We start from the raw sequence: 22,718 nt of genomic DNA, 5'->3' as shown, positions 1-22,718 counted from the left end.
TTTTTGATTGAAAGTTATTGTATCGGTCTTGCGCGATAATTTTGAAATTCCATCACTAGTTAGTGTCAAAAACAAAAAAATATATTGTGATTGCAACAGAGACTATTTCTAAAATGACCGATCCAAACGTACCCAGAGGAGCCTTAAGCTTGCAGGTAAGTAATTTAGGTTCACTATGTTCTTAAAACCAATAAAATGTAACTTGTCCTTAGAATGTACTGAAATATACGGTGCAACACCACGATCCAAATCCAGATGCAGCCCCAAAGTCGGAAACTGCCGATCCCGAGGTATGTAAACACTACAAATTTAGAGTATTTGAGGAATATTGAGAAACATTATTGTGTTAAGTTTCATCCCCCAACTAGTTATACTTTGCAAATGATCCAAAAGTGAGTCCTACACTGTGAGTCAATCGAATCATCTAGAATCTGTTTGACCATGTGCTCCTCCGAATGGGGTTCCAATTAAAATTCAAATTTGGTTTAAATATATGTACCTTTCTGGCACCTCGATTCTACAAAGTATAAGAAACCTCTTTTTGTACATATAAGTACATTATTATTAAAAATTGACTATAGTAACTTGGAACTATGTAAACTAAAAAATCTTTTATCTTTCAGAGGGCTGAGTTTTTGGCCAATGCCCTAAATGCCATGACGGTGGATGCTGCGGCGGCACTGAAAGCAGCTTTAGTGATCTTGAACAGCGAGGAGGCCAGCACGGACGACCAAATCGAAAGTCTGGATGTCATAAGGAGCCACATTGATGACATCGACAATGCCATTACACTGGTGAAGCTCGGCGGAACCGCAACACTGCTGCGCTACATAACACATTCGGATAACGAAGTTAGGGAATCGGCACTCAATACCGTCGCTGAAGTGTCGCAGAATAATGTGTTTTGTCAGAACGCCCTCATAAGTGACCAGTTCCTCCCTGCACTTGCAAAGAATTTGAGCCATTCAAATCCCAGCACCGTGCGGTGCTCCTTGTATGCGTTATCATCGCTGATAAGGAACTTTCAGCCTGGCTACGAGGAGTTCAAACGCATAAATGGTATCAGGTCCTTGATACCCTGTCTAAAATCCACTAATTTAAATGTTTACGTGAAGACTGCATTTCTTATTGCATCGTTAACTTCAATCGAGAAGTCTGTCAGAGGTAATTCGAGGTAGCATATACAACCCAGCACATATAATCTTTAAATTTTCATTCGCAACAGATGATTTTGTAAAGGAAGACGTGTTTCCTGTGCTAGCGGAAAACCTTAAGCCCGTTGAAGACTTTGACATCAAGCAAGAAACTACTCTGTTTGCACTTTCGTCCCTTTCTCGGGAATCGGAGTTAAAACTATCTACAGAGAAACGGGAGGAAATCCTGTCGAAGCTTGAACAAATTATTTCCAAAAACAAACAGTCGGAAACGTGTGAAGTAAGATTATTTTATATATCTATTGCTATGTATCAAATTTCATACCTACTTTATTTACAGGACATGGTTAATTATGCAAGAAATATTGTGGACAACTTAAGTGCACATTAATAACAAATCGATTTTGCACGTACATAAATGATAAGTTAAATAAAAAAGGACTTTGAAAGTATCTCTAGTTTACAAATGTATAATTTTGTAACAATTTATTAATTCCAATACGTCAGTTATGTTGGCAATGTGTCAAAATCGTCTCCAACTGAAACGATCGGAACGTGCTCCAAATTAACTTCAATCGGGTTGTCACATAGTCTATTTCGTTTTGCGAATATATTCCAATCCATCACCTGCACGGCATGCAGACTTTCCGCCTCGTTATGATGCCGCAACACCATGGATTCCTTGAAAGATAACAGCAATTAAGATTCGCAAATGGTTTTGTTTTGGTGAGCGTACCTTGATTTTTTCCCACTTATCATCGACGTCTTGCAACCAGCTGAGTAGCAATCGTCCATTAAAGCGGCATCGAGCACTCTTCTCTTTTTCGTCCTGCTCCGGTGTAATCATGTTGTAGACCTCATCGTCCTTCAAGTATGTGCAAACGGAATAGGGCGCCGGCTGTCCAGATATGCTCCTGGCCGCCTTCGAGTGGACCCGTATGATCTCCTGCTCAACGTTCATGCAGAGTTTTTCCCGCTCCACGGTGTGCGCTTCGATCAAGTCTCGTCTGGCCTTCTCCTGATCCTGATAGATCCTCTCCATGGCCTGCGGGACAGTGCGCGGAATATCGGGAACTGAGATCGCCGCATTGCGCCTTAATAGGTATGATTTCTTTGTCAGCAGATACTCGTTGTATCCCTGCGGAGGTCTCGGCTTCACCGGATACAAGCTCTTCCACTTCTTTTCGATCTGACGACGGATGCTTAAGAACATCTGGAAGCCATTGGTGAAGGGATGGTCATGGGGGTGAGATTCTTCGGAGTTGACACCGGAATCCGCCGCATTTGAGTTCTTCGAACTGTCGTCGGTGTTTTTGGGCCGAATCTTTCGCTTCCGTGGATGGAGTTCCACGTTCGAGGGATTTATGTCCTTGGACGAGGAAGTCGACGACGTCGACGGGCTCGGAACATTGGTGATTGCCTCCTGGTCAAACTGGTGGCCTTGCGGAATTGGACTAGAAGTCATGTTGCTATAGGAGAGCTTTACATCTGCAGGATCGTTGGCATGATTGGATGACGCTGGTGATGGAGAGCTGCTCTGCATTTGCGGGGAGGAGTTATTGGAACTGCGCTCCACACTGGTCACTCCAGTGCGATGAGAGCTTCGCAGGACCCTCAGGTTCTTTTCGTCATTGAAGAGCTTTATATTCTTGTCATCCAGGGCTGTGGAGCAAATGCTGTTGCTCTTCTGTGGACTTTCGTGCGGGCTAATAGATTGATTAGTTATGACGGTGTCAATGGAATCACTATTGGAGCTGACCACATACGGCAGGGCGGCATTGCGGGAGGCAGTCACCTTGCCAGTTCTAAGCACATTGCCCTCAGTGTCAATTGAGCAGTTCTGTTGCGGAATCACAATTTTCAATGGCGGTACTTTGAGTCCTCCGTTGTACAGGCTGTCGTTACTCTTGTAATCATCGCTACACTCTGTTTCGTTTTCAATGTCTACATTCTTACTAGTCTCCGCCTGCTCTTTTTCGGCATTTGAGGCACTGCTTTTGTTTGCTGATGGAGATCCCTTCGTGGCTGCTAGCTTGGAGCTTTTCTCGACGCGAGAGGTGAGTTTCAGGGAGGCACCTTTCACGTCCTTTCCATGCTCCGAGTCCTTACGCTTTTTTTTCTTCACGTCCTCGCCAGATTCCTCGTAGTCCTCCTCTATGTCTGAGTAACAGCGCTTGGCAGCCGAAGTTCCCTGATGATTCGTATCGCTGGTTTTACCATCGTTGCTACTTTCCTCCGCTGAAGATTTATCTTTCGTGTCCAGAACCTCTTGCTTCTCATTCAGGCTGCCCTCATCAGTCTCTGTGTCTCCTTTCTTGCATTCATTCTTCTTTAAATTGGTGCGGGTTGAATCTGCAAGAACGAGAATCTTATACAATACATTTGACGGCTGTGTGATTGAGTTTGGAAGATCATGTGGGAGAGTAAAATTATATCTTTTTCGGTGGTGTTCGCAGTTTGGTTCGTAGGAAACACAACCGAAAAGATTTTTTTAGAAATTAAGCAACTTAAGCTTAGTTAAATGAGTAATCATTTTTAAAACACGGTAAAAGGATAGAAGCAGGTATCTTTTTGACATCTTTACTAGATTTATTAATCTTCTTACACTTTGTTATGTGCTAAACCAGTTTTTCGGATACTTTACATTATTCCTGACTCTCAGATACATTTATGTAGGTATGTACATTCATAGATGTATGTACGTATATGTATGTAAATATGTATGCAAGGAAGCACCCTAGTATGAATTGCAAATCGAGCCGAAGAGCGAAAGTCCTTAACTTTGCATGTGCGTGAAAATGTAACTAAGCCATAGGCCCCGCTTAAAACATTTGGAAACTAGGGATTTACTTAATTATTTTGCATATTTACCTGTCGACGAGTTGGCTGTCATTTGGATGAGCAAAGCCATTTGCTGCCTCTCCGACATTGGCGTGTTTGAGTTCGATCTGGGTTGGGTAGCTCCTGTATTAAATCCTATCCCCTTCGGTCTTGGGGGTGGCATACTCTTTTGTTCAGTTTTATACGGTAAAAATTAAAATATAGAACAAAAACAGAGACTTGAAAAAGTCTTGCAAAATTTATTACAAAAAGAATAGTGCGACCGTATCTTGAATACAAAATAATGCCAGCTTGCTAATATAATAACGATGTTTTCAAATACATTAAGTTTATAACAAATTAATTAATATAGTTTTGTGTATGTATTTCAAAATAAACTTGTTATTCGTTTTCAAAATTAAAATTTTGTGTATTATTGAACTAAATCAATACCTGTTCCACCAAAGTATGCTTGTTTGTCCTCTTCAAACATTTGATTGACGCTTACAAGCAACATGTTGCTCAAATTTACTTTTTAACTACAACTATATTTATACTAAGTTAAACTAAATTTTAACTAATATACTGTCTCATTGTTATAAATCTAGCCGTTTGTTAAGGAATTTTCAATTTTTAGTTAGTGTTCCGATTCCACTGCGTTCTGTATCCGACAGTGTGACCACTACTGCAAAGCTCAAGAATACCCAATCATTCAGAAGAAAACTCAACGCCCCGACTACGGTCACACTCAGTTTTATTTTAGAAGTTTGCAGTGTAAGATATTTTTTATAGAAAATCTACGCTCTATTTCGATTATTTGAAGAGTTTGCAGAGCAAAACAGCTGGTAATAAGTCACAATAACTGAATGCACTCCGCGATAGCTTGCATAACAATTTCCAACTGGATTTCGAAAGACAATTTCCAACCACGCACACACAAACAATTCTACTTGTGCTTATGTGTGTATGTTGCACATAAATATAAGTGACTGTCACTTGAAGAAAAGTTTTGTGCTGGAAAATATGAGCCATTTTACATAAATAATCAAGTTTAGTTGGAAAAGTTCTCGTCGGCATCTCGTGTGGCAGAACTAAACACACATATATGGTGATTTCATCGCCAGAAGTTATCGCATAGCATGATAAATACGGAATTCAATCTCTAATGCAACGAACTATTATGTTTAAGTGTTCACGGATATAATGTACATAAAGTGACTCACGTTTTAATACACTGGAATAAGTGAGCTAGGGTGTTGTAACCCTATTTGCAATATTTATGCTTTGACTATCCGAACATTTCCCAATATTGCCGATCATTTCCGACCAAAGAAATCACAACATTTGTTGATCTTGATAAAGAATCGAGCAATCCACTCAAATTCAACTCACAATCTCATTTTACGCAATCTAGATTTCCAATTCGAAAGGCAAATGACGAAAGACAATACTAGATTAGGGTACTAAAAGCTTCGGTCTGCAGAAAAACTTCATAATTCCTGCCAGTTGATGTAAGCAGCTACTTTTGCAATTCGTTTTTTGTTTGTTGCATGACGCCAAGCGTAATTAACTTTCGCCCATAATTAAAACTATGGTAAACGCTTTAAACTGTTTAGCCAAGTGTCATGTTTATGTAAATTCCACCGGCTATGCTGATAAATAATAAATAAAAGAAAGGCTTGCAAGCGCCGTATTCGATATAAATCGAATATACTTTCATCCTTATTTTCCAATTGGAAGTTGAGTTCAAACTCAATTGGATTTTATCTGATTGGCCCAAAGCATGCTAATACTTAAAGCTAATCAGAAAAGTGAATTCCTTACTTTTAATAATTCTTAAGTTTCCATAAGTTATCGTTAAAGCGAATATATTAAAGCGGGCATTTCCGATTTTCAACCACCTTTTAAGCGCACATGCGCACTAAGAATTTTATTTTTCATCGTATTGATTAACGCAGCTTGAATCGTTTAATATACGGTTAAAATGATTGTCTCCAAAGCTATAAAATCATACAGGCTGTAAAACACATCAAATACCTCGATAAACACCTTTTAATTTGAATTTCATTCATATTGTTACACTTTAAGATGCCAAAGGCTAGTAAGAGCACCTATTAATCTGTATTTCGTATGTGTTTTGCAGACAGAAAATCGAGAAAATCGGCAAAATGACGCAAATGTCGCAGGACGAAATAATAACCAATACGAAAACAGTCCTTCAAGGCCTCGAAGCCTTGCGAGTGGAGCATGTTTCGATTATGAACGGAATCGCCGAGGTCCAGAAAGACAATGAGAAGTCGGACATGCTGCGCAAGAACATCGAGAACATCGAACTGGGACTCAGCGAGGCCCAGGTGATGATGGCTCTGACATCCCATCTGCAGAACATCGAGGCCGAGAAGCACAAGCTTAAGACACAGGTGCGTCGACTCCACCAGGAGAACGCCTGGCTGCGCGACGAGCTGGCCAACACTCAGCAGAAGTTCCAGGCATCCGAGCAGCTGGTGGCCCAACTGGAGGAGGAGAAGAAGCACCTGGAGTTCATGGCGTCCGTGAAGAAGTACGACGAGAATCAGGAGCAGGACGACGCGTGCGATAAGTCCCGCACTGATCCCGTGGTGGAGCTATTCCCGGACGAGGAAAACGAGGACAGACACAACATGTCGCCCACTCCGCCCAGCCAGTTCGCCAACCAGACTTCCGGCTACGAGATTCCAGCCCGTCTTCGCACTCTGCACAACCTGGTCATTCAGTATGCATCGCAGGGAAGGTAGGTCAACGTCCATAAAAAGAAAAACTCCCTACCCACAACATTGTTATCTACATGTGCTAATTCTACTTTTATTGCAATAATTTGATGTATTTGCAGGTACGAGGTAGCCGTTCCCCTCTGCAAACAAGCGTTGGAAGATCTCGAAAAGACAAGTGGCCACGACCATCCCGATGTAGCAACCATGCTGAACATTTTGGCTCTCGTGTACCGCGATCAGGTGCGTCTACGCTTTGATTAACTTAATATATGCAATCATTAATTAACAACATATCATGCCATTCAGAACAAGTATAAGGAGGCCGCCAATTTACTCAACGACGCTCTGTCGATTCGGGGAAAAACACTGGGCGAGAACCATCCAGCCGTGGCGGCCACGTTGAACAACTTGGCCGTCCTCTATGGCAAACGTGGCAAGTACAAAGATGCCGAGCCACTGTGCAAGCGTGCCTTGGAGATCCGAGAGAAAGTCCTGGGAAAGGATCATCCCGATGTTGCCAAGCAACTCAACAATCTCGCCTTGCTCTGCCAGAATCAGGGCAAATACGACGAGGTTGAGAAGTACTACCAGCGAGCTCTCGACATCTACGAATCAAAACTGGGTCCCGATGATCCCAACGTGGCCAAGACAAAGAATAATCTGGCCGGCTGCTATCTGAAGCAAGGAAGATACTCCGAAGCTGAGATCCTCTACAAGCAGGTCTTGACGCGAGCCCACGAACGTGAGTTTGGCGCCATCGACAGTAAAAACAAGCCCATTTGGCAGGTAATATTGCGTTTTGCTACTTTGCTTGGTAACTACTATAAAGTGTCATTTCTTACTATAATTTTTTAGGTGGCTGAAGAGCGGGAAGAGCACAAATTTGATAACAGGGAGAACACTCCATATGGCGAGTACGGCGGTTGGCATAAGGCCGCTAAAGTGGATTCGCCCACAGTCACAACCACTCTAAAAAATCTGGGAGCACTTTACCGACGTCAAGGCATGTTTGAAGCAGCCGAAACCCTGGAAGACTGTGCAATGCGGAGTAAAAAAGAAGCCTACGATCTAGCTAAACAAACGAAGGTCTCACAACTGCTAACGTCAAACGAAAAGCGACGGTCGAAGGCAATCAAGGAAGACATGGACTTCTCCGAGGAGGTAAGCTTTGAATTCTAAAGACTGCAGTGGAGTTTATTAATCTTACCATTTCTCGTTGCAGAAGAATGCGAAACCATAAAAATATTATTTGTTCATCGCCCACAACGGAATCTTTAAGTTTATGATTGAAAGTTAACAGCAAACACACACTTTATTTATTCATTCCTTAATATACATAAGCTCTCAAGCATACATTAGCAAATAAACAACGTTTTATACCTTGTTATTTCGGCAAAAAAAATATGTACCGCTTTTAATAATAAACCAAATATATTTAACATAATCCTGTTTGTATTTAGACTGGCTAGAGCCTCGAAACTAAACAAATAATACGGACAAATGTTTAAATTTACAATTTATTTACTTTTATTTATGATAACAAACAGTACACTTAGTTGGGTATCAGTTAGTCGCTATCATTGTCGTTTAAAATAGAGGAAACTATGCCGGCAAACTGCTCAGCTCGATCCAGAAATTGTTCTCGAGTGAGGCTCGTATCGTTACGTAGGTTTTGCGCGGTGAGGAGTAAGTTTTCAAAGTCCTTCAGCTGACTGTCCAGCTCTTCGGCACTAATTTCTTCTTTGTGTTCTGAAAATCAATAAGTGGAAATGGATTATTGGCTTCTCAATCCAAATCATAGGGTACACCTACCAGATCCAAACTTGACATTGGACCATACTACGTTCTTTAAGCCCTCTACAACTTCCTCGTAGTCCTTTTCAGGTTCATCTGAATCACTCTCGGCATTGCTTTTCAACGTGATGATGTCGAAGAAGAAGTTAGTTTTCTCCTTTATTTCCCCGAAGGACAGTCCACCTTCATCTGAAGTGGAGGACGTTAGCAGAAAGCCCAACTGAATCTGTTCGTTCTTCGCTAACGTCTTGGGAATAGTGTCGATAAAGGAAGTCTGCAAGTAATGGTAATATTTATATATACCATTATAATTGCTTTTAGGAAACACTCACATCTTTCGAGTCAAAGTAAATGATTAGCGCCTCGGTTGCTTGGAGAATTTTCTCGGGAACAGCTTCAAGTTTTCCGGAAAATGGAATTAAGTTGATAGAAGTGTCATAATACTTGGTTTTAATGATGCATTTATAGCAATTCAGTGAGCACTCCGTTGAAGTTGACTCCTTCGATTGGTTGACTTCGGATAAAATGTCTGTAACGAACATTAGATCAGTTTATAGTTCGAAGTTGGTAGTAATTATAAAGCATCTGGTTTTTCAAAAACAATCCCTAATACTTTTAGGAACTTGTACTGTTCATGTCAACAAAATGGAAACATTTAATTAGCATGCATTACTCATAAATTTAAAGTCTCGGCTTGAACGCTAATAAACAAAGCTGTCACAACGTCAAAATGCAAAATTAAGCAGTGTGTTGAACCCTCGGTACTTATTCAATTAACTAGACTTACTTTCGACTATTTCCAGTGGAGGCACTGCTCCATAGGATAAAACAAGTACTACCGGATCCATTATATTGCAATTTCTTTATTTAATTCAGTCAACAAAAACAATAGCTAAGCACCAGTGTGACCAAGCTTCGAGAACAAAAAGTTCTTAACTTCCAATGAAAAAAGCTTCGCCTTATTTTACCGGTACTTTTTTTTTAAGGTTTTTTTTTATTATAATAAAATTATAAATAAAAATAAATATAAATTCTATTTTTGAACTATTTAGCGCAAGCTGATGACGGTTATATTTATTTACATATTATATTTAATATTATTTATTTATGTCGAATATTTAATATTCAACTCAAAAACTTTTCCCCCCTTAAATAAAATACTACATGTTGTGCAATTTACTAGACCTTTTCTTTAAATGGCAACATATTCATCATTATGTTTTAATATTCTAACTTATGTTTACTGAATATTTTTGTCATATCTCTTTATCAACTGCTCATAGGTAATATCACATTTCAGGCCTTCGCCCACGTCCTTTTCATAGATTTTCTTCGCCCTCTCAAAAGCCTCAATAATGCAGGATCTGCAAAGATAAGAAATCGCTTAGAATTCGATTTAGCAATATGGAGAAACGTGTATGCCCACCTGAATAGTTTCTGGTGCAGGACGTAGGCGCTCACATGACCAGCATCCAAGTATCGCACCTCTGCTCCGGGCCAAATGTCCTCGAGGCTGGAACACCCTTCCCGAGGCACATAGGCATCGTCTTTGGCACAGACCGCTATGATCAGGGAGGTGTCGAAGGGCACCGAGAAGTTCTTCAGGTGGGTGCACTCATCCATCATGCCGCGCATGAACTGCAGCGCCTCCCGTTCCCACCAGTTCGTCTTGGTTATGTCTATTTTATCGGATTTGCTTTGCGCAGACAGGGGCAGAATGAATTTCATGAGGTTTGTCAACGTGGACTCCTTGGACTCCTTGGATGGTTCTTCCGTTTCAATGACCACCTTTTGACTGAGCGTGTCCTTTGCATCTATGGTCAGGTTCTCGGAGTCAAGTTTGGTGTTCTTCAAGGACTTGGATAGAAATATGGAACTGTCTTCTTGGGGACAGATGCCCCGTGTCTCGTACTTATCCCCGCAGGTGTTACTGTTTTCAGTTTCGTGAATCTTTCTCGTATCGCTGATGTCCTCCTTCAGCTCTTGCAGAGATTGATTAAAGTTCTGTATGAAGCTTTGGCCCGCGGAAAATGCATCGTCTATCACAGTAACCATTTTGGATAGCCGTTCTCTGTACTGTCCGTCAGAGAAATACTGCGTTTCCAGCATATCCCAGTTGATGGACTGGCTCATTACTCCCTAAAACACACGGATGAAATAAATGTCAGTTTGATTTTCTTGCCATACTTTAGCTGCACCTACAGTTGTAAAAACAGCGGATGCGGTGGACCAGGATAGACATGGCACCAGTACCAGCGGTTTCGGCCAATTTGTAGCAGCTAGTGATGCCATCTAAAAGAAAAGTAGATTGTTTAGCACTCCCTCGAAGGTTTTCACCTATCTTAGCTTACATGACCGCCCATTGACAATCCTGTGACGCCTAGTGGACCAAAGCCATTCCTTTCGCACCAGTGAAAGAGTACCAGGCATTCCAGGATGAGGCACCCACCCATCACAAAGATATCGGACACGTTATGCAGGTTGGATCGCCTAAAATTAAAAATGTATCATTATTGCATACAACACATCTAAACCAATAAGACTTACGTTTGGTTGTTTGGTTTTCTCAAGCCATAAAAGGGATTCTCAAGTATTATGGATCCTATGTTGGCGTCCTTCAGAAGCGGTTTCGCTATAAAATTTCGTCTACGCCAAAAGAACTGCAATATTTAAAAGTTATGCACTTTATATATGTTCGAATTGGTGTATATTATGAAATTATGGCTGAAAATGGTCCCAAACAAAATGGTTTCTATGTGGGAATCGAAAAAGGGTTAAGCTAACTATGACCAGATGGGTTTAAATATTAGGGAAACAAATCAATCAAAAGATAAGGCTGGGCTCTAACACTGGATTCGTAATAATAAACAATATCTATTTTGGTGGGACCCACTTTTAGCTAAATGCTGATAGGCCGGTCGCCTGGCGTCTGGCCTCTATTGAAAGTAAACAGACATTAATCTCGGAAGTTGGACACGGATCTAGCGATGGTACTCACATGGTCACCAGTTCCGGCCAGGTGAATGCATATGGGCTTGTGCTTTTCGTTTTTCCACTTATTCGGGATCAACAACTGAAAGTGCGCCTGCTGGGACTCTTCTGGCACAACTCCGGGCATGTGCAGCTCCATGGGGGTCTTAAACTGGCCTTCTATCAGCGTGCTCTCCGCACCTATTTCTTTCTTCGTAATCTCCACCGGATAATCGCGGGGCACGAGCTTGAAACATGACTCCCTACTGGATATCACCTTTCGGAACTGAAATACTCTGAAATAATGTTCGTTTAATTTGGTCAATTAAATTGGGTACGCACTCCAATTGTACAAGTGATAAAATTATGTTGCGAAACTAAAAAAATATGATGAGCCTTTTTGGGAGCAAAAAAAATAAGTTAAATGTGATTGATTGAACTTCAGGAATAATTAACACTTATGAAAGCAACTTGCCAATAGGCAACTAAATTAAAAATATGAAGAATAAATAATATCTATTCACATGATCCTCACTTTCTTAGGGTCTATATCCCACTAACCTGGTCTTATCCAGTGTCCACTGGCGGAGGGGCACTGCAATGTAGATCAATGGCATCGGAAAACGATAAAAATAAATAATCTACATACTTAGGTTTCATAAAAAACTACAATTTTCAACAATAAACTGAATTAACTTAAGAACCACATCTTTTTTAGGAACATAAATTCATTTCAGGATGATATAATAGAAAATTTTGACCTGAAGTTCAATAGGTTTCCAAATTAATAAGACTATGATAATAGTAGATGAACTTTGTTATTTATCAGATGAAAATTTGTGATTGGGAGGAATTAGTGATAACATAGAGCTTGTATAAAGATAGCCTTATATTAAAATGACCTTTTCACAAAGTGAAATAATATTTTTATATATTTTGGTAATAAATTAGTAAAGCCCTGAGTAGGAGCATGCATATCAAATATACTTTGGGGAATTAAAATGTGTATATATTTCATTAATATGCACATATATATTGTATTATTATCCATATGCACTATGAAGAGCGAGCCCATCGGAAAAAGAAAACTTCGAGTGTTTGTTTTAACTAAAACCGTAACTCTGAAAGATCTTGTGAACTAAACACAGTAGTTTCCCCATTGCCAACCGATGAAAACCCTATTTACTTGTACTTTTACGCCAATTGGAATAACCTAGAGCAAATTAAAATTTTATTACGTAAAGAATCCGTATGGAGAGCACTTAGTTTATGCCATTCTCCTTTTTAAGTAAAACACTTACTTGCGCAGGTTTTCCGGCTTTCCCCATCCCTTTTCAAAGAACCTCGTTATCAGCATGCGACGATATAAGCTATCTAGTTTACTCGGCATCTTCGGCAAGTGGCAAATGGGGCTTCTTGTTTTGCCAAAATAATAATAAACAATAAGTCCGGTAGGGATGGTAAAACGCTTATTGTACTATCGATAACTGCGTAGAAACTTCCATGGTGAAAAGACTTCCAATTTTAAAAAATGCTAAGAATTTGTTTTTATTAATTTATAGCAATGTCTACTTATCTGAAAACTAATATTAAATCATAATAAAATACGAAATGCGTTTTTATGTCAGGGAAGTGTCACACATTTTTATTGATTTGAAACAATGGAATGTGAAACAATTCAAAACTGTTTTTTTTTATTTCATTAAAAAAATGATTAAACTTCTCTTAAAAAGGTGTTGTTTATAACTATGGTACTTATACTAAAGCTATACAAATAAAGAAATAAGGACAAATGATAATTAAAAAAAAAAAACAATATTGACATTTTTGTAACTTAAATAAAAGTATTTTATCGATTTTGGTCCCATTTTTACAAAATGAAATATTAAAAACTAATATAAAATAGACATTTTTACAAACTGAAGATTTTAATATTGAAAACAACTATTACTATACGCCCTCTTTAGACACACCTTTCGAATTCCCATAAATCCACACAACCAAATAGAAAGTAAGCCAAAGTCAGGCTCATAAAAAGTACAATTCTTATTCTCAGTTTTTATTACATTGTATCTTATAAAATATGTTACTTATTTTCCTTTGGTAGTTTTATCAATACGATACGTATACACTACATTTATATTTGTATGTATATTATGTGTCGGGCAAGCACAATTCGTTAAAAAAATTATGCTTGCCCTTGTAAATACTTTATTAAAAGGTTTTTTAAATATACAAATAATTTATCATAGCACATTTGATGCATTGATGTTCCAACACATGCATTATGTACTCGTATAAGTATATACATATCTAACTTAATCCAATGTTGACTCGGCTATGTGATGTAAGTCTGAATAATTAATTATTGCGCGATGTAGGAACTCGTATTGTGCCTAAAAAGATCATTAACGTGTAATTAATACTTTGAAAATAAGTTGTACAAATATTTACTCACGTATGAGTTGATAAGTCCCGTTCGCTGAGATCGTAATTTCCTTGTTGTGGCACAGATGTCGACACACTTCTCCAGCCTGAGATGCTGGACCAAAATGCACATTGCGACGAAAATAGAACTTCGATCGGTTCCCAGGCTGCAAAGGTTTAATATTGATTGTTTGATTAACCCGTCAAATGAATCACAACATCGCTACATACCTGCAATGAACTGTGAGTGGAGATCGACAACCAGAATTTTTGTTGTTCTTATAATGGTTGTACGCTTGATCTACAAGTTCGATAATTCCACGGCAGACTTCAGGAACTTCCCCGTCCACGGTTGGCCAACCATTGTATTGAAACTGTGTGACTTTCAGCGTATCATCTATTTTGCAATTCGTAACGTAAAATTCGCGGCGAGTATAATATGGACAACTTTCGCTGTGCACGTATTTCACGAGTATGTGGTCATATTGAACCTCATCATCCGCCCAGTATCGCGGGCATTTTCTGGGACCATCTCCGATCTGCAAGTAAATAAAAACACTTAGTTAAATGGGAAACAGATTAAGGATAAGAGACAATACTCACTTCAGATATCATGACGAGGGTGGTGACACTCTGTTCCGAGATCATTCTCCAGAAGTCTCCTATAGTGTTCTCAAGTGGATCCTGGGCAATAATAAAGGTTTCGCTATTATCATAGCCCTCTATGAATGATGCGTTAATATAGGTCGAGTTTTCCCGCATTGGAAGTGGTGTCAGTATTACCTTTAATTTCATTAAAATATTCAACAGCATTAATCACAGTTCGTATAAAAGTTGGCTGCTATTACTTACTCTGTTACGATCGTAGGGTATAATCTCTTGACTTCTGTTCTTCATATTATTTTCCTCGTTTTCGCCCACACTACATGATTTGCTTATCTCATCCGCAGTGACCAGTAGTTTCTGAAATGAACAATAATGAGTAAAACGTCGGCGAGCAGATATCACTCTATATATACCTCGAATTCCATTTCCAATTTGCATTTACCCTCATTGGGCTTGCGCTTGAGAGATTCAATTGCAGAAGTCATGGTATCAATGCAAATATCCGTGTTTCCAAAAGTTCCGGTATCTAATAAAGCCCGATAAAGAAAGATGTATTGTTTCTGCAAGAAGAAGGAAGGTTATTACAGCTACGAGATGCTTATCCATAACCACCCACCAGAGATTGGACTAAAAAATTTCGTTGGTGTCGTAAATCACACACTGTGTTGTAAATGGACACCGAGTCTTCTTCCTCCAGTTGTTGGATTAGGGAATCTAAAGCCACCAGGGTTCCAGTTCGACCCACACCAGCACTGCAATGCACTAAAATTGGACCCCTTTGCAGGGAGTAGACGGAATTGATTTGACGTATGAATTTGATGATGCCATGTGGATGCTCCGGTGCCATAAAGTCCTTCCACGTTAAGTAGTGGTATTGGGTGATTTGCCTACGGTCCTCCTCCTCGCCGACATTGGCTTTGTTCTTGGAAACGTTCAGGGTTCGTTCAATATAATCACCAGTCTTACGTTCTTGTGCAAATTTCACTAAAATATCTCCGAATTGTTTTGTATCAAATACTTTTTCTGGCCAATATTTCGCACACTTGGCCTTGTTATATTCCTCCAAATTCGTAAGCATCACAATTATTTCTAGATGTTGTTCCCAAATCATTCGCCAAAAATCGTCGATGGTACTCTCCATTGGACCCTGTGCACAAATAAACTTCTTTCTCTCCTTGTATCCAATTACGAAGTTTGCATTAATGTAATCCGCAGTTTGTAGGCCATTTATGACCGCCAACTTCACGCGCGTTTGATCGTAGGCCTTAATATCGGGGTACCTGTTCTTGCAGGCGTTCTCCTTTAAATCACTATTTTTAGTTGTCCGATCGCTAAAGCGATTTGGCAGCATTTCGTATTCCCGAAGAAATCCGTAATCGGTGTCCTTATGGCGGTTCTTATAGGCGTTTTCTAAATCTAGTCTGTGAATGGGGCCAGCGTCGAATCCTTTGTGGTTTCCGGACGTAATAAAATGACTATGGTTGTGATTTCGGCGACCGAACAAAGCCCTGCTTGATAGTAAGAAACAGTTGAATATTAATTAAAAATGCATAAAGAAGAATTAACCATTACTAGTTACCTCAGGGAATCTCTTAGTGTTAAAGTGTCTTCTCCCTGCAGTTCGTTCTTCGTTTTCTTGTGATGGAACACCCACAGCACAATAAAAACAAGTAGGACACCAAGTAGTACGGCCCCAGCCTTGACCCCAATACTTAGGTAGTAGTCCATATTATTCAAGGATTGGATAGGTTCAGCTTCTGTCGCCGGAGTAATTATATCAAAGTATTTGCTATAAGCCATCAGGGCATTGTTTCGATCCCGAACTGAGGAATATTAAAATGATATTAACATTTGCTTTGTATTTAAATTATCAATCATTACGTACCTATAATCTCTAGGAATCCGGTATAATTGGAGTTAATATCTATCTCACCATCGAAAACATCTCGACTAGAATCGTGGAGTGGCACATTTGGGTTGACGGCGCTTAGAATTGGATTCTCATCGCTGGTAACCGCGTTTCTTTTATCTCGTAACTTACTTTCTAAGATTTTAAGAGCATGCTCTGTTAAGTTTGCTCCTTTGATCAAGTTGTCCTTCTCAGCCAAAATGGGCAGTTCAGCATCGGAATCTACAGAAAAGCACATTAGTTTAATATATACAAATTAAGTTAATATACATTACTTGAGAGTGAACCTAGTGGGGGTATGTGGGTGACTTCGGGTTTCCTCAAAAATGGAGTACCTTCTAGGCATTTGCGGCAAATTTCGTCATTGTCGCGGATTATATCGTTGTTTTCACTGAATCTCTTCGCATCGCCCAAAAATATTTCCGGCCTAAAGTACTTGCTACTGATCATCTCCGCTATATATGCACTACTTCTAGTGACATTATCGCTGTGAACCTCCTGATATGTGGCGATGTTTAACTTCTCCGGATCCGGCAATTCCTTGTTGTCATTGTTAATTCTAACTAGATATAATCTATAGCAGCATATGGGCCCATTTCGCTCGCTGATCTTGGGTAGGTACAACTTGAGAACGTACTTAGAGTCCAGATTCACCTTCGACCACATGGTTCGGCCAATGGCATCCGGCGTGGAAACGGGCATTTGACAACTTCCGGTGGCCGGTTCGCCGTTCTTCTTGTGCCGCGTTATGGCGGACACCGTCACTGTGTAGTTTGTGTTGGGGCTAACACTTTCGTAGAGGGTCTTGTGATGGGGCTCATCGATCCTTCGAATCTTCGGTCCCCACATCTCTCTTTCCACTGTGCTCATGGGGTTGCCAAGCAAGTGTATTAAATATGACACAACCTTGCCGTTTGGCGTCTTGGGAACGTCCCAGTTAATGGAGATGGAGTTGCCTCTCGTGACGTTGTCATGATGACATTGTATGCTCAAGTTGGTGGGTTTGGTAGCCACGCCGTCCATTGTGGTTCCGTTCACGTTCTCGGACCATGGTCCGCAAGTCTTGGTTAGATCACTACATGCCCTTACCCTAAATTCGTAGTCTGTGGCGGTCTTAAGCTTATCAAACATGTATGGCAAGTTTCGAGAATTCTGCTGGTAAATGGCTTCTTCGATCACTTTGGGCACGTCGCCCGATTCGGAGACAATCAGTTCGTAGTATTGTATATATTCAATAAGATCCGGCGGCGGGGGATTCCAGCCAATCGTTATCGTGGACGCCGTGCTGCCGGTGGTCTCGACTTTCGGTATAAAAATGGGATCATAACTAAGCGTGGTGATTCCATGTTGATACTGGGTGGGCTGGCCATTGCCAATCGAGTTCTTTCCCACGATTCTTAAAAAATAGGTTGTGTTCGGTTTAAAATGGTCCAAAATAGACGATGTATGGCTGCCGTTGATAAAGTCCTTATGGTAGGTAAAAGTCGGCGTTCCAGCCTCCTGCAGAGTGATGAAGAATTTCTGAATTGGATCGTTGCCGTCGTTCACGGTCCAGTTTAGGTATATTTTATTAGCACCGACTGCCTTGGCGAAATCAATGCTAACTTGTGGCACTTCCATTACGAAAAGAGTTACCTCTTTGGCGGTAATCTCAAGTCCGGTGTCATCGAAGACGGTGCACTTGTAGGTTCCATTCTCTTTCTTGTACACCTCCGTGAATTCCAAGGTGAAGTTTAAGTGTGTATCGTTTAGCTTCGAGATGGATGAGAAGGTGTCCAGGAACTCAAACTGGCTGCCGTCCTTTAGCCACTTGAGGTTTCTATTCGTCGTCTCATTTTGCGGGTACATCTCAATCAAGCAATACAACATGACATCCTGCTTGATTTTCCTCTTGATCTTGGCGGGGGTACTTTGCAAGACTTTGGATGGAAGGTATGGCTTAACTTGGAACTCAGTCGAATGGTTTTGCCCCGTTTGGGATGTGCAGGTGTAGTTCCCCGAGTCCTTTATATTAACATCAAGGAGCGTCAGGACATTCTTGTACTTGGCGAAATCTTGATTTTCGTTGTTTCCACTGCCATCGTCGTTGGAATTCAATGGCTCTGTTCTAACTTTATATCTGAAAAGATCGAAAATTGATTAGATAATTCAATTATTCCATCATGATTGGGGTAATAATGTTATTTGATATTTGTGGTATGAGTTGCTTACCTTGTATGGTTCTTATCAATAGTTTGGTTTCCCAGCTTCCAAGATACTGCCTCATTTTCAGATGTGCACTCTAGAGATACATTTTTACCTATTTCTGCCCACTCTGTAAATAAATTTCAGATTTATTGTAATGCAGTTTTGTATATAGACATAATTATAGAAATTGCACTGATCCAGTAGCGATATGTATCTCCCAGCCTAAAAATATGTTAGATTTATAGTATATTTTGCTCTGTTTCATTAATGCTTTTGCATATAAATCCGATTATAGCTTCCGGGTTTTATACGTTCTTAGTAAGTACACATAGTATTGAGAGTAATTAAAGGAAAACTCGTATAAACTAAAGAATATCACTGCTTTCTGGTCAATTAAAAATTTCATAATGGAAGAAGGGTTTTTTTTGGGGATTTGATGGGCGGCAAAGCCAGACATAAAATTGAAACTCCACCCACAAAATGGGCAATAACATTCGCATTAGTAATCCAGTGTTATTTCGGAATCAACACGTATTTAGCTGCACAAATATTGCAAATAGAAATACGTGTATATATTTCAGATAAATCGGAGTGATGCACATACGTATATAAGTATGTACGCAGAGACACGATACGTATGTATGTGCCGGGAAGTGTGTACATATGTATGCGCGACTACTTTTGTTTAGCCCCAATTGAAATCTCACCCCATCGGCGTAATCTTTGGGCGTTACCGACATAGTTCGAGTGCTACTGTATCTAAGAACTATTCAATCGCCTGGTTTTACAGCATTTCAAATGATAATTATAGTTCCAAACGTAATGTACAACACTTCATTCACATTTGCGAAAACAACACAAAAAAATGAGACATTGCAATTTGTTGACACCCACAAAACGGTCATTGATGTACGTATGTATGTACCACTTATGCTGTTCGTCTGGGTTTCAGCGTTAATATGCAAGAAACTCCTATTGAAACATTACCTTGTTTCACAGTTCCTTGCACACATATCGCACAAAGGAAAATATATGCAAGGATTATATTTAAAAGCATCGACATGCGTCGGTAGAGAAACGCCATGGCTTGCTAATTTCTCACTCCGAGCCGGATAAATACATATGTCAAAAATTATATTCGATGTCTGCGTTGTGTAAAAAAGGTCTTCTGCGGTAAACTAATGTCGCGGCGACTACAAAACACCGAAAAATGTGTTTTATAAAAAAACCAGTTAATAGACGGCGACCGCGAAGAAGAATTAATCGTTATTTTCTTAACACTGGATTGTTTTTTTTTTTTTCGCGATATGCGGCGTTATCGATAAGTCAGTCGAATATGTACCCTTCGCTCTGGTAACCAAGCGATTTGGAACACAGAATTGAAATATGAACGTAGACTCGTTTTGTTTATTAACAAGAGGAGTAAAAAATATATAACTATAGGGTAGCACGATATGCATACTAAAAATTCAAATTTATATTTTATAATTATTGAATACTTGAATTTATTTATTTTTATTTGCACTTGTGTTTCAATTCCGTTTGGTAGCCGATATATTTTTCTGTTTTAAGAGCGCTGCTATCTTAGCACACGATACAACACTTCACCGCAACCACCAAATCCCAAGTAAACTAGCCGGCATTGTTTGTGCGCGTTTTTTTGCAGAAAATTACCAAAAAACACATAAAAACATGAAATTAGTGAGGTATGCTATGTTTCCTTTATTTACTGCATCGCTGAACCTGTTAGCAATCGTGTGCTTAATAGTTTCATTCAGTTTTAGAATCGTGCAAGTGTGCACACATGTATGCATGCAAAAGCGATGCTCCCATTTGTTGTATTTGCACACAGTATTTAATTCAATAAGATTGTTGTATCAATTTGTTATTATACTGGTCTACCATTATATGCATCTAACTGACTTCAATGCTTACACTTAAAGTGGCATTTCGAATAACTATTATAATTTATGACCACCATACACAAGATTTCTCTGAGAATCTATTAGTCTGCTAAAAGTAAAGGCATTATCTAGTGCATTTATTACTATAGCTTTTCAAAGAAGATTCCTTACGCCTTCTGTACCTCATTTTCCTACCGCCTAATGAAAGCTTTGTTTGGTCATATAATAGTCTTATGGCTTGTATATCTGAAATACGGTGGGCAACAGGAGCTTTACTAAGTCATTGTAACGATATTACTTTACAATCTCCCCGTTTATACATTACAGATTCCTTATGAAGCTAAGTCACGAGACTGTGACCATCGAACTGAAGAACGGCACCCAGATCCACGGCACCATCACCGGCGTGGATGTGGCCATGAACACTCACCTGAAGAGCGTTCGGATGACGATCAAGAACCGGGATCCCGTCCACCTGGAGACGCTGAGCATTCGCGGCAACAACATCAGATACTTCATACTGCCGGACAGCCTGCCGCTGGAGACGCTCCTCATCGACGACACCCCGAAGTCGAAGACAAAAAAGAAGGACAGCGGACGCGTCGGAAATCGCGGCAGGGGCAGAGGCGCCCGCGGACGTGGTGGCCCAAGAGGTCGCGGAAGGGGCCGAGCTTCAGGCCGACGTTAATTTTTGTATCTGCTACATCTAATAAACAATATTCGATAAATATAGAATACAAATATTCTTTGGATATATCCATAATGTATGCATTTATGTACGAACAACTGACAAATGTCTTCAGTTAGTTAAGGAACTCCAACTGAATATGTACATATATTGTTAAAAATCACTTTGTGTAGTAGCTCAGGAGAAATATGTTTACTTGGCAACAATTTTAATGAAGATTCCCGCCTTTAAATTATAATTAAAGATGATTGAAAGTTTGTAAAAACGCTTTTATATACTCTTAAATGGTTTTATGTGTAAATAATGCTTTTCAAAAGTTTAATAATTCTGGGGAAAGAATTTATCACCTATACTAGGCTAGAGATTTTGTTATACTTATGTATTACTGCTTGCTGATGCAACATTTAGTTTGGTTGCGATGCTCTAATCAGTTTCTTTATTACCTCTCATGGGTTATATCAACATTTTTGATTCTGGTATTGATAAGTATTTTAACCTTATTTATATTAACGGTAAGGGAAGCAGAAAATTAAACATTTGAAATTCCCAATAAAATTAAATTAAATGTTCTAAGGCGGGCTGAACCGGTTCCGATAATAGGTTGAAATGAAAGCTTGTGGAACTGGTTCCGATCAGTTATCGGTACTCGGGTTCGGATACTCGCTAAGAGGTTGGCGCCATTTATTAATCAACTTTAAATCTAGAAAATCACGGAGTAAAACAATTTAGTTATTTCCTATTTTTTCAGTCGCCACTGTGTGAAAATGGATTCGTTTTAAATTGCTCAAGCTTCACAGCTCTACTACTTTTCTTTGAAGTCTTTACAGTGTCTGTACAGTGTTTTGTTTGTTAGTTTATAGTTTAATTGAGAGTGTGAATTTATAGTTATATTATATTTTATTATTATAAAAGTAAAAAAACGTCATTAGACACCCAAGATCTGTCAGATCCTCTAACGGACTTTATGCTCTATTCGAATCCTTGATGGGTAAACAACATATAGACTTCTACTCGTCCCTGCGAAGTTCACCCAAAAAGTACAGAAATCATTCCATGAACATCGTTTTAAAAGTTTTAGATCTCTGGACTGTTAAGAATGTGAAAAGTCGAATTGTATCCCTTTGTGCAAAATGAAATCAATCAGCATGTATATTGGCTTTTGTAATGGAATATTGTGAGTATAACTGGCATGTTTGGCGAATAAGTTAAAAATAATTCATTCAAATCTACTATGACTCCAAAATATTATTTCTTTAGTGGTCTATGGGATCGCTTTTGCTCAGGTTATGCCATGCAAAGTGAGTTGCCCAAACAAAAAATTGACTTTTATAATCATCCCTATCAATATCTTGTAAAGTCGACCTCTTCTGAAATCAAATGTTCAAATAGAGGTGCTGTATGTATTTAACTGGCATCTCTCAGTATTTTACTGAATTTTTTGCTATGTATATTATAAGGGAATAGATTGTTGATATAAACTTATGCAAAAATTAAGGGGATAAACATGGC

General features: G+C 39.4%; 7 protein-coding genes across 12 annotated transcripts; 3 read left to right on the top strand and 4 right to left on the bottom strand.

Annotated features, from left to right (window-relative positions):
- Positions 1-23: 23 nt before the first annotated feature.
- On the top strand, positions 24-1,625 carry LOC6533921 (hsp70 nucleotide exchange factor fes1). The gene is made up of 5 exons (XM_002094585.3): positions 24-155; positions 213-290; positions 624-1,164; positions 1,226-1,434; positions 1,495-1,625. The coding sequence occupies exons 1-5, from the start codon at positions 114-116 to the stop codon at positions 1,543-1,545; spliced, it is 921 nt and encodes a 306-aa protein (XP_002094621.1). The 5' UTR covers positions 24-113; the 3' UTR covers positions 1,546-1,625.
- On the bottom strand, positions 1,436-4,579 carry LOC6533920 (ankyrin repeat domain-containing protein 11). The gene is made up of 4 exons (XM_002094584.3): positions 4,428-4,579; positions 4,026-4,161; positions 1,891-3,506; positions 1,436-1,835 (listed from the first exon to the last, which is right to left on the bottom strand). The coding sequence occupies exons 2-4, from the start codon at positions 4,156-4,158 to the stop codon at positions 1,662-1,664; spliced, it is 1,923 nt and encodes a 640-aa protein (XP_002094620.2). The 5' UTR covers positions 4,159-4,161; positions 4,428-4,579; the 3' UTR covers positions 1,436-1,661.
- Positions 4,580-4,691: 112 nt separating this feature from the next.
- Positions 4,692-8,163, top strand: LOC6533919 (kinesin light chain). 4 transcript variants are annotated; one of them, XM_015194843.3, is made up of 6 exons: positions 4,692-4,819; positions 6,118-6,744; positions 6,844-6,964; positions 7,031-7,510; positions 7,580-7,885; positions 7,947-8,163. In XM_015194843.3, the coding sequence occupies exons 2-6, from the start codon at positions 6,143-6,145 to the stop codon at positions 7,962-7,964; spliced, it is 1,527 nt and encodes a 508-aa protein (XP_015050329.1). In that variant the 5' UTR covers positions 4,692-4,819; positions 6,118-6,142; the 3' UTR covers positions 7,965-8,163. The 4 variants fall into 4 exon arrangements, with proteins under 4 accessions (XP_015050329.1, XP_039230174.1, XP_015050328.1 ...); XM_039374240.2 differs by lacking the exon at positions 4,692-4,819 and adding an exon at positions 5,383-5,485; XM_015194842.3 differs by lacking the exon at positions 4,692-4,819 and adding an exon at positions 5,907-5,993 and having other exon boundaries at positions 7,950-8,163.
- Positions 8,164-8,227: 64 nt separating this feature from the next.
- On the bottom strand, positions 8,228-9,465 carry LOC6533918. The gene is made up of 4 exons (XM_002094582.3): positions 9,306-9,465; positions 8,851-9,047; positions 8,537-8,792; positions 8,228-8,473 (listed from the first exon to the last, which is right to left on the bottom strand). Exons 1-4 carry the CDS (start codon positions 9,364-9,366, stop codon positions 8,292-8,294), a joined length of 696 nt encoding a protein of 231 aa, XP_002094618.1. The 5' UTR covers positions 9,367-9,465; the 3' UTR covers positions 8,228-8,291.
- Positions 9,466-9,688: 223 nt separating this feature from the next.
- Positions 9,689-13,064, bottom strand: LOC6533917 (protein ABHD18). 2 transcript variants are annotated; one of them, XM_015194841.2, is made up of 8 exons: positions 12,790-13,061; positions 12,050-12,083; positions 11,517-11,784; positions 11,066-11,178; positions 10,870-11,008; positions 10,721-10,810; positions 9,945-10,657; positions 9,689-9,882 (listed from the first exon to the last, which is right to left on the bottom strand). In XM_015194841.2, coding segments are annotated over exons 1-8 (1,482 nt in total). In that variant the 5' UTR covers positions 12,791-13,061; the 3' UTR covers positions 9,689-9,758. The 2 variants fall into 2 exon arrangements, with proteins under 2 accessions (XP_015050327.1, XP_002094617.1); XM_002094581.3 differs by lacking the exon at positions 12,050-12,083 and having other exon boundaries at positions 12,790-13,064.
- A 462-nt stretch (positions 13,065-13,526) lies between these two features.
- Positions 13,527-19,896, bottom strand: LOC6533916 (tyrosine-protein phosphatase 69D). Of its 2 annotated transcripts, none has more exons than XM_015194840.2 (12): positions 19,605-19,896; positions 18,642-18,744; positions 16,706-18,549; positions 16,407-16,652; positions 16,101-16,344; positions 15,138-16,032; positions 14,935-15,081; positions 14,768-14,878; positions 14,519-14,698; positions 14,147-14,454; positions 13,947-14,082; positions 13,527-13,884 (listed from the first exon to the last, which is right to left on the bottom strand). In XM_015194840.2, exons 1-12 carry the CDS (start codon positions 19,699-19,701, stop codon positions 13,807-13,809), a joined length of 4,389 nt encoding a protein of 1,462 aa, XP_015050326.1. In that variant the 5' UTR covers positions 19,702-19,896; the 3' UTR covers positions 13,527-13,806. The 2 variants fall into 2 exon arrangements, with proteins under 2 accessions (XP_015050326.1, XP_002094616.1); XM_002094580.3 differs by having other exon boundaries at positions 15,138-16,029.
- Positions 19,897-20,192: 296 nt separating this feature from the next.
- Positions 20,193-21,262, top strand: LOC6533915 (probable small nuclear ribonucleoprotein Sm D1). Its single transcript, XM_002094579.4, has 2 exons — positions 20,193-20,323; positions 20,849-21,262. The coding sequence occupies exons 1-2, from the start codon at positions 20,310-20,312 to the stop codon at positions 21,207-21,209; spliced, it is 375 nt and encodes a 124-aa protein (XP_002094615.1). The 5' UTR covers positions 20,193-20,309; the 3' UTR covers positions 21,210-21,262.
- Positions 21,263-22,718: the final 1,456 nt, after the last annotated feature.

This window comes from Drosophila yakuba, chromosome 3L (genome assembly GCF_016746365.2).
Source record: "Drosophila yakuba strain Tai18E2 chromosome 3L, Prin_Dyak_Tai18E2_2.1, whole genome shotgun sequence".
Classification (NCBI taxonomy): Eukaryota; Metazoa; Arthropoda; class Insecta; order Diptera; family Drosophilidae; genus Drosophila; species Drosophila yakuba.
The sequence above is the reverse complement of the archived record's forward strand: the minus strand, read 5'-3'. Positions and strand labels throughout refer to the sequence as shown.